Source organism: Lactuca serriola, chromosome 9, assembly GCF_051521515.1.
Source record: "Lactuca serriola cultivar US96UC23 chromosome 9, Lser_US96UC23_V15, whole genome shotgun sequence".
NCBI classification, from domain to species: Eukaryota; Viridiplantae; Streptophyta; class Magnoliopsida; order Asterales; family Asteraceae; genus Lactuca; species Lactuca serriola.
The window spans coordinates 102,003,839-102,014,368 of NC_136416.1; the positions used below are offsets into that span (position 1 = coordinate 102,003,839).

The window sequence follows — 10,530 nt, forward strand, 5'->3', positions numbered from 1 at the left end:
GGTGTATGTGTTCTTATCCATGTAAATTGTCAAAACCATAGTCACAAGACAAGGATAATGACAAATCCAAACTCATATGGACTGAACTCAATCTTAATTTCTGGCTACCAGGCATCTCAAGGGCCCGCCATTGCTTCCAAGTTGTTATGCAACCAATAAAGAACTCTAAGAACTCATATGCAAAACCAACTTTAACTGGAATGGGCACAAAATATGTCAACACGATAGGTTGTAAACCTCAAGTCGTGTGCTAGTGAAGAACTTCAGGTTTTATTCTTGATTAGTTCTTTTCATGACCTTTAAGACTCCCACTGTCCTCTTGACATATAATACTTTCTTGTCAGATATTCAAGAGATAGTTTGGATTCTAAACAAGACAAACACTTCACACAATTGGCTTTAGTTGGTCTTTGTTTTATCCAGAACATCATAACTTACCAATTTCAAATGTACAAGAGTAGATAACCTTTACTCTTACATTTTACAAGTGTTTTTAAACCTTCTTTAAGACATGTCACTCAAGTTACAATCATAGAGTATAACTCTAAGAATTGTTTTTGGAACGAATTTAACTACTTCAACAATTCATGACTCCTCTTCTTAGCAATAAGAATGCACTAAGATGTCCTTAGAAGACCAATTGTGATATGGTTTCTTAATCATCAAGATGATCACAAAACATGATACTAAAGTACTCTCCCATCTTTTTAGATTTGAGAAACTTTTATCTTTCTGCCTAATTTGACTCTTCTTATTTGTTCTACCTTACATTGAAACTTTTCCAATGTTTCAGAATTATACTTAAACATGTAAGTATAACCATATTTACTAAACCTTAGTAAATAATGACGAAAAGTCTTAACGATCTTTTGTGGTGGACTTAATCAGTGCACAAGAATGTGTACTCGATCCCTTAATCTTTTACTTGACTCACACATCCATGTGAACAAGTAGTTAGTCTTAATTTTTCCAATGCTTGGAAGTTCTCATTCATCATGCTATACAACGTGCATGATTCCAATTTTCTTTCCAACTGAAACTTGGGTGATGAGAATCTTTCCTTATTTGGCAAATTTAGACACTACCACAAATAAAAGAATTAAAATCATATTTCCACTCTGGAATCATATAAGCAACAAAAAATTTCACAAATGTCATTGTAAAGATATTTTAAAATCAACATTTTTCCTTTTATTTTAAAAACTTTGCGGAAAAACTATCCTTACAATGCAAAAGAGCATGAAAACTTTGTTTTTATCTATTCCTAAGCAATATATCATAATTCCTAAGAAGTAGCTCAAGAATCCGATCTTCAAACTATGCGATAGAAATCCATCTACGCGATCAGATTCATCATATTCTTTCTTTAAGTTTCTTCACTTTTCTTTGATTCTTAAAAGCATCAACATGTGACCTAGTCACATCATGTATCAAGAATCTTAGAATAGAAACTTAGCAGAGTTAGATAGTGGACTTTACCTGAAGTAGGGTCAAACTTATTGACTTTAACACCCTTAGGTAAATTGGCAGCTTCGCAACCAATGCCCCTTCCTTTGGCAATTTAACATATGGATGCTTTGGTAATGGAACATGGGACTGTCATAGACTTAGCCTTTCTCTTTACCATTTGGTTAACTGAGTTGACTATGGCCGATCCCTTTCCATTGGGAAGAGAGAGATTTACTGGATATCCAATGTCATCATTGTCAATGTCCATAAAGTTTTGGAAGTTGATTTTAGCAAATAGATAAGATCATTATGGGTCTTGTCATAGTCTGTTTCATAGGAGTCCCAAAGGAACTCACTATGTGACTTAGAAAGTAGTTGAGCCACCAACTTTCTGAAGACTTTGACACCCAACTCTCTCGGCTTGTCAATATGTGACTATATCTCCTAGATGTGATCACACATAGACCTTTGCTTGCCAATAGGGATTGAGTGACCTTAAACTTTTCAAGAACTTGTGGGTTAGGGAGAATTATTGGAGGAGGTGAAAGAAGTATGATTTCCATGGGACATCATCTTCATTTAGGAAAGCGTGTTACAAGAGATTTGGGAAGATCATAAATGTCTAAACCATACATCTTTTGGGAGATATTCAAGATAGTTGATTTAAAGTCCTTAATATGACACCCAATATGAAATATTAAGGCTAGGACCCAACACAATACTTTTATAACTTGGAAGAGGGATGCCGTAATCCAAGATATAAAGTATTTGAAGGTAGGCGAATGACGATTCATCAATTTCCACCATGAAAACGAAATATATATTATTAGGTTTAATTGGTTTTTGAAACTCCTAGATCTTTGAGATTCATTGAACTGTTCAATGGCATGTTTCAATCTCGAGTGTGCCCTTCAGGTTTTGTGACTGGGATGCCAAGGATCACAAACAGGTTTTGTGCCCTTGTCCTACCCATTCGGCTAACGACCCTCCACCGGTCAAGGAAGCGGTGGGTAAGTGTGGACACCCATTAAACTGCCATTTTATAGGCAGTAACCTTATACCCCCTTATAGACCAGCTTCATGAATGAGGCCTACTAACGGTAAGACTGACTTTACTCTTATACATATATATAAATATTATTAAGTTATAATATTATAAAGTATAAGGGTTGAATTTTAACTTTTAAAATTCTAAGGGTTAACTTGCAATTAAAGTATTCATAAGTGAAACTTTTCAAATTCCAAAACTTGAGGGCAAGTTTTTGAAACTATTCAAAACTAATTAATTTCCATAACTTATATGTTTAAAGTAGTTTTAATCCAAAAACTCTTCAAGTTCCATAACTTGAGGACAAGTTATAGAAGACTTTAAACTAATAAAGGAATGTAATTTTTCTTTATTTTGTAACTTATGGAATTAATTAAGGTTACACATTTTATTACTTAATGAAGTGACTCTTGAACCTCCATAACATGAAGACAAGACTCTTCATTTTTTGTAACCATTGCCAACTTTTATGAGTTTTATGAAACTTAAATGTGACCTTTCATGTAATTTGAGGACAAGTTACACAAACACATTTTAGAATCATCTCTTAGATTAAAATGGATTGAAAACACATAATCAATTAACTTATCTATTAATCTAAGTAACTCATATGAACAAAGATAATTCACATCAAAAAATTTCATGTAATTAGCATAACTTTTAAACTAATACAAAACATGAATCTATTGACAATTATCTTTGAAATTGGATTAGCATGAACATTACCACATCAAAAACAAGTTTACAAGTTCAAAAACAGCTTAGGGTAATGTTCCTAGTCCAATTCCAGCCAAAACAGCAAACAACAAGCTGTCAGCACCCAAAACTCATCGAGTTCCTTAAGAAACTCATCGATTCCATGCCCAGAATGATGAACTCGTCGAGTTTTTTTTTTGCATAAACTCGTCGAGTTTTTTTTTTGCATAAACTCGTCGAGTTTTATGGTCTGGACAGATTCAACTTTGAAAAAACACATTTGCATCAAGTATAAGAGAAATCAAGCCTAGGATTTGATACCACTGTTGGGTTTTGAGCATTCTAACACTCTTAAGTGTACATGCAACCCTAAATACCTTGGATCTATGTTTTCTCTATTATACATGCAAATATGAACTTTCCAAGGTATTCATCCTAACTAGCATGATAACATTGATTCATATGAATATATCAAGTTAGAATTACATACCTCTTTGATGTAGAATGTCTACATGAAGCTTGAGTGCCTAGTGCCCCAAGTGTGACACCTCAAATGGTTCACACAACACCAAATACACTTGGAATAGATTAGAGAGAAATCCACACTCCATAAAATCGGCTAGCCCTTTCACATATACTCTAGTGCCGATTTTGTCACCAATAAGATCTTTATATAGTGTCACAATTAGGGTAAACCCTAATTGTCATGGTTTTCCATTTCCTTGGATCCATGGATTCAAATACACCATGGAGCATCCATGGAGCATCTTATGGGTTTTATCCAAACTTGACAATCCATGGAGTCTTAACCCACTATACAAGTGTGGATGATTTACACAATCAACCCATATATTTAATTAGTCTTCTTTGGATCACTTAATTAATCCTAGATTAATTCTTGATCAATACTAATTAAATAATCTTATTAATATATTAGAACTTATAATATATTAACAAACCTTAAGTGTCATTTCTCTCATTATAGTCTATCCAAACGCATAATTCCATGCAACCCAAATGGACCATGCCGGGTCGGGTCAAGTCTTACCAATTATAGTTATGGACTTAGACATTAATCCAACAGACACGTGCTTATGGCAAAACAACGCCCTCTCATGAAACATCCGCATAATCACCGTCACAGACTCTGTCCCCTGCTTGAGGTACAAGAACTCCTGGGCCAAATGCTCCCTCTCCGCCGAGGGAACATACTCGTCACTGAACATAGTGGTGAACCTCTCCCAGGTCATTGCGGTAAGCTCTGCAGGAGTTAAATCTGCCATCACAAACTTCCACCAATCCTTCGCTCCCAAGTGAAGCTGGTTCAGCGCGAACCGTACTCTCAAATGTTCCGGACAGGAACAAGTGTAGAAACATCCATCAACGTCAGAGATCCACCTCATCGCGGCTATCAGATCCTGTGTCCCATCAAACTCTGGTGGCTTCGTGTTGCTGAACTCTCGGTACAGCAACGAGTCACCCCCCTACAGCCTAGCAGCGACAACAGTCACGGTGGCTGTAGCAGCAGCCTCGGTCCGAGCAGCGTATCGCTCATTAAATGTCTCAGTCAACGTGGTCTTGATAGACCCAAACATCTCTGGTATCTCATCCCGAACGGCCGTTGCCACCTCCTCGTGAATCATCCTACGGATCTCCTCATCACTAGTACCACTGGTACCACTGCCTCCTGGGTTGTGGCGCGTTCCCACCATGATGCCTCTAAAATACGACATAAAATATTCAGAGACTTGACCGAGATCGCTCACACTTGATCAACCGTTCCTACTTGTTCCTTGGTACCCTAAGGATTCTTACTTGGGATATTTACCGATCCGATGCCTTCAGTAGTACGGGCCCAATACTACTATACACACCGTATCCGTATCCACACCAAGTCCTCCTCCTAGGATCCAAATTCACAAGTACTCTATACCTTCTGAATTCAGCTTACTCTCAAGCAGACTTCTCACAAGCTACTCTCTGCTACATACATGCACTCAAAGCAACTCACAACAACACAAGCTCCTAGGCTAAGGCATCAAATATCAGGCCACCCTAGTCCTAAGATATGATTTACCTAGCCTAATCTAGCATGCATAGCACATCACATAATATCTCATAATACATAATGTAAGGGTATTTTGGGAAATCACCGTTCCGGTGCTGGCTGATCGTACACACTGCTCCTTTTTGCCTTTTCTCAAAATCTTTTACTCTTCTTAGAAACACTATTTCTCTTTTGAAAATTTTTCTCAAATCCTCAGTTTGAGTTCAGATACGCCCGAAGGTGCATCCGAATCCCTCATACCAAGGCTCTGATACCAACTTGTAACGATGTGAAAATTTAAAACAATTTTTTTTCTTTCATTTTTCAACCATAACATATCTCATATAAATCATTTCAAACACAAGTGTATCAAATGTTATTATGGTAAAACATATCCCAGAATTTCAAATACAAAATCCTCTGTCAGTTTGTACTAATCATGCCGACTCCTTCCCGCGATCCTTGCTAGTACCTGAAACACATATCACATAACACGATAAGCATAAATGTTTAGTGAGTTCCCCAAAATACTACATACAGCACATAAGCCACTCGAGGCTATAGCTCTACGATACCTTCCGGTCAATGTGTCCCAGGGGCCTTCCAGTCCCACAATCTGAGTAGACCTTCTGGTATTACTCTACGACCTTCCGGTCCATACCATACTGACCTTCCGGTCCGTCCACTGTTGACCTTCCGGTCCATACCATGTTGACGTTCCGGTCCATACCATACTACTCTTAACATACATAACATATACATATCCCATGGAAACATATATCACATACTCTTCATAACACATAAGACCTTCCGGTCACACATAATTACCATTCATGGTAAGGTATAGTGAGAAGACTCACCTCGTATGATGTCTAGTATACTCTCATTCTCGGTATCCCCGATCTAGCGTCCTCCTATCAACATGATAATATCTCTAACCAATACCCTCTTTATGTTCTCATCTCTTAAGAATGGGTAGAAGATCATTCTACCCATCCATGACCTCTCTTGAATCAGTTTGACCAAAACCCTAAGGTCAATGTAAGTCAACTCCAGTCAACGGTCCAACTTTGACCAGACTTGTTGAGTGCACTCGGGTGACTCGGCGAGTCCATACGTGTCCTATGAATCCTCCTAAGGCCTCACTCGACTCGTCGAGTTGACCTTTCACTCGACGGGTCACCACTGATCACGAATCGCGGGGCAACCCGATCAGACTCGTCGAGTGCTTTAATGAACTCGACGAGTTTACTCCATGGCAATACTCAATTGACCTTCTGAGGTCAGATCTGTTTCTCTAACTTATAGATCTGACCTTCTAGCACCCAAAAGTCACGTAAAGGTTCAATCTTTATGTCCATGCACCACACATCTAGCTCTATTTGATAAAATAACCCTTACAATGGTGTCTTAGGCTCAATACTCTTATGTGACTGCATAAAGCTAGGTTGTTGGGACTCTCTGGACCTCTCAAGGTCCAGATCTAATGTTTATGACACAAAGGGACTCCACATATTCCATAACTCAACTAAAAAGGGAGCAAGGAAACCCTAGATTCATGAGATCCTCTATATACACAATTATAGGCATCGATTCATACCTCAAACAACAACCTTTGAAGAAGTGATAGTAGATATGAGCTCCCCAATTAGCCTAGCTTGAATGCCTTCCTTCCTTCTTGCAAGAATGCACTAATGGTGATGAAATTAGCTCCTTCCCTCACTCTTTATGCTCTCTGGTTCATTTAGGGTTTCTCAAGGGTGTGTGGCCGCAAATGAAGGCCATAAGGACCTTTAAATAGGGCGCGGGCGCAAAGATTTAGGGTTTCTGTCCACAGCGCGGACTCGTCGAGTCAACTTGCCGACTTGTCGAGTTCATTCATTAATCCGAGTCATCAATCGCGATCCTACTCGACGAGTTTAGGAGTCAACTCATCGAGTCCCTCTTCTTAACTCAAAAATAAATACTTAATTTATGATACCTGGAAACCTGAATGTTACACTATTATTGTTGTTGTTATCTCTATTAGTATCATTTTCCATTGTCATGTCTTAAACATAGTTTTTTCGATTCGTTTTTTCGCTTCATGTTATATGTACGTATATGTAAGACAATAATGTATTGTATATGTTTGATAAACATAGTTTTATATGCTTATTTGAGTGTAACAGATTCATTATTATTACTATTATATATGTTATTATTATATAGTATTAGTATCATTTTCCATTGTTCTTGTGTTAAACACAATTTTTTTTTCGTATTTTTCGCATGTGTTATATATGTGTATACGTAAGATTAATATTTAATTGTTGATCGTCATTATTTCGTAGCGAATCACCGGCGGATTGTCGATCGACGAAAATTGTGTTTGTCACTATCCCATTACCGGCCCTTCATACATTTCTCGTTAAATTTGGGCGTCCCATTATGTTGGTGATCTATCGGCATTCCGTTAGTATTTAATTATGTTTATATTTTTCCTAATTAATATTTTTTGTATGTGCCCTTATGGTACATATTTGGAAATCCCTTATACAAAATACATGAGATGGGCCAATATAGTGAGAGGGCACATATATGGATTATACTAAAAATATAATACACAATAATAATAATAATACACTAACATCCGTACGTAGTTTGAATGGGGTAGCACCAAGAACGTTCAAGCTAGACCGAAAATCAAGAAAAAATGTAGAAGGTAAACTCTTCATAAACATATCAACATATTGATATTATGAAGGCACATGAAGAACACAAACTTGAAAAGTTGCAACTTGTTAGTTGATGCTAAACATGATTAAAGGACATGTACACCGCTCTTCTTCAACCTCCCAAAATATTGTCTTATCAATATTTACATAGTCAACAGGATCGTAAGACCTCATATCAACCTTCAATCTACAAAAGCACTCACAAAAAATGTCAAATATAACTTGGTCATTTTATAGCATAGTATATCTTAGCAAGATGTCATACCTATTTTGTAAATGCAAGTTGTAATGAACAAATACAAGATCATTTAGCCTTTGATGTTCCAATCTATTCCTCCATTTCATGTGAATCCTTTCAAATACACTCCAATTACGTTTACAACCGGAAGAAGATGTTGTTTGACTTAATATTCTAATAGCAAACTTTTTCAAAACCGGAATATCTCCGCTAAATAACTTCCACCACTCATCTACAAAAGATATAGTTAGCAAAGAAATATTAGAAAATACAATATTTTATATATATTAATAACTCATTAAATTTAAATCATACCTGGACGAGTAAGATTACGAGAAACAATGACACTAGATCTACCAAAGGTACCTTCAGCATCATGAAACCTGCCTAAATTCAATGTAATATTTAAAACATCATCACATTTAAAATTCTTCTCAACCATTTCAAGAACGCCTTGAAACACCTCATTCTTCTTACAAAGATTTGCATGATCATATTGAAAAACGGGATTCAACCAATAAGCCGCACAATAAATACTTTTTCTTAACATCCTATCCCAACGACTATCATTTATGTTAGTGTAAGGCCTATATAATTCCTTCTTCTTCTTAAACAATTCCTTAATCCCTCTTCTTGCCTGACGCATTCCCTCGTAAACATAACCAATTGCAGGTTTTTCATCCGAATCACACAACCGCAAAAGCTCTAACAAAGGAGTCATTACTTTCACTGTAATCAAACAATTCTTCCAAAAGATTTCATTCAAGAAAATTTGTTTACATTCAACTGCATTTCTCACTTTCAACATCTTCTTAAACTCATTAGATATGACAATTGCTTGTAAATCTTCTTTATGGTCATACAAACTTTGCAATGCAATGAACACGGTACCAAACCGAGTAGCACCTGGACTGATAATTTCTTTCCAAACGGGCCTTTTTCTTAACCAATTCAAGGGCTACTTATGATTATAAACAAAAACAGTAACCCTCGATGCAAGATTGACCAAACTTTTAACATTATCCAATTCTTAAAGATCCTTTAATACAATATTAATACAATGTGCTGCATATGGAGACCAAGTAATATAAGGATATCTTTCACATAAGTTAGTACCAGAAAGCTTGTAATTAGCGGCATTATCAGTTACCATTTGTACCATATTTTTTTCTCCTACCATATCAACAATCTCAGCAAACATATTACACAAATTTGTAGCATTGCTTTCTATATCAGATGCATCAACAGATTTAAGAAATAATATCCCTTTCAGAAAATAAACCAAGAAATTAATCAAATGTCGTTGTGAAACATCCCTCCAACCATCACTCATAATTCTAGAACCAATATCAACCCATTGACTTCTTAACGAATCAATTATCAATGAAACTGACTTTTTTGCATCTGTCAATAAATTAACCCTCAGATCATGATAATTAGGTGCTTGGTACCCATAACCAATACTTACTATTTTATTTACCATAAGTTGAAAAAAAGGAGAGTTGCAAGCATTCATAGGTATACATGCATCATAAAACCACATAACAATAACTAAATCCACATCATGTATTTTTTCCTTACTTTGCATTGCAGATTTGATAGTGGGTTGGGAAAGATCATTTATACCTTTCGTAAAAAATGGATGCAAGTTTGAAGTAGATTTCCTTTTCCCTTTTTCACAGTTGACAATTCTACTTCCTCCATATCTTCATCATCATCCAAGATAGTAACACTAGTGGTACGTTTTTCTTTTCTTTTTGGGCAGTCTCTTTCAGTTTCCCTTGCATAGTATACCGTACTTTTGGACTATCTTTTGGGCATGCTACTACCTCACCTTTAATACCATCAAGATGTTTCTTAACCCTGTTTATTCCACCACCGCCTATAACTTTTTGACAAAAGTTACATATCCATGCCTTTTTCCCCTTCTCATCAACGACTTGAATAACATGTTCCCATGCGATATCCATCATTGTTCGTACATTTGATTGAATCGAAGAATGGGATTAAGCTTGAGATTGTGCTTGCAATGGTTCTTCTTCCCTTTGATTCCATATTTAACTACATTGAAAAGTAATGTTATAATCAACAAACATATGTCAGTTGTATCCTAATTACATAATCTACACAATCAAAACCTTGAAACAATGATCAATTAACAATAAATGAACTCTAAGCTAACCAAATCTATCACAATAAAAACCTTGAAACAATGATCAATTAATAATAAATGAACTATAAACTAACCAAATCTATCACCTGTTTCAAAAGAAAACAGGTTTCATAAGAAAAGCAAATCAGAACTGATAGAAGAAAAGAACTTGATTTCACGGTC

At 36.2% G+C, this 10,530-nt stretch overlaps 1 protein-coding gene across 1 annotated transcript; it reads right to left on the bottom strand.

Annotated features, from left to right (window-relative positions):
* Positions 1–8,023: 8,023 nt before the first annotated feature.
* Positions 8,024–10,168, bottom strand: LOC145075992 (uncharacterized). Its single transcript, XM_079022030.1, has 6 exons — positions 9,990–10,168; positions 9,720–9,901; positions 9,244–9,599; positions 8,511–9,153; positions 8,223–8,427; positions 8,024–8,144 (listed from the first exon to the last, which is right to left on the bottom strand). The coding sequence occupies exons 1-6, from the start codon at positions 10,166–10,168 to the stop codon at positions 8,024–8,026; spliced, it is 1,686 nt and encodes a 561-aa protein (XP_078878156.1).
* Positions 10,169–10,530: the final 362 nt, after the last annotated feature.

Bases quoted from the DNA above. Each gene is read 5' to 3' on its own strand.
- LOC145075992 (XM_079022030.1), bottom strand. From the start codon at position 10,168: ATGATGGATATCGCATGGGAACATGTTATTCAAGTCGTTGATGAGAAG. The intron at 9,600-9,719 runs GTATACCTATGA...ATTTATTGACAG, and splicing joins TATGTGGTTTTATGATGCAT to ATGCAAAAAAGTCAGTTTCA. The intron at 8,428-8,510 runs GTATGATTTAAA...TATCTTTTGTAG, and splicing joins TCGTAATCTTACTCGTCCAG to ATGAGTGGTGGAAGTTATTT.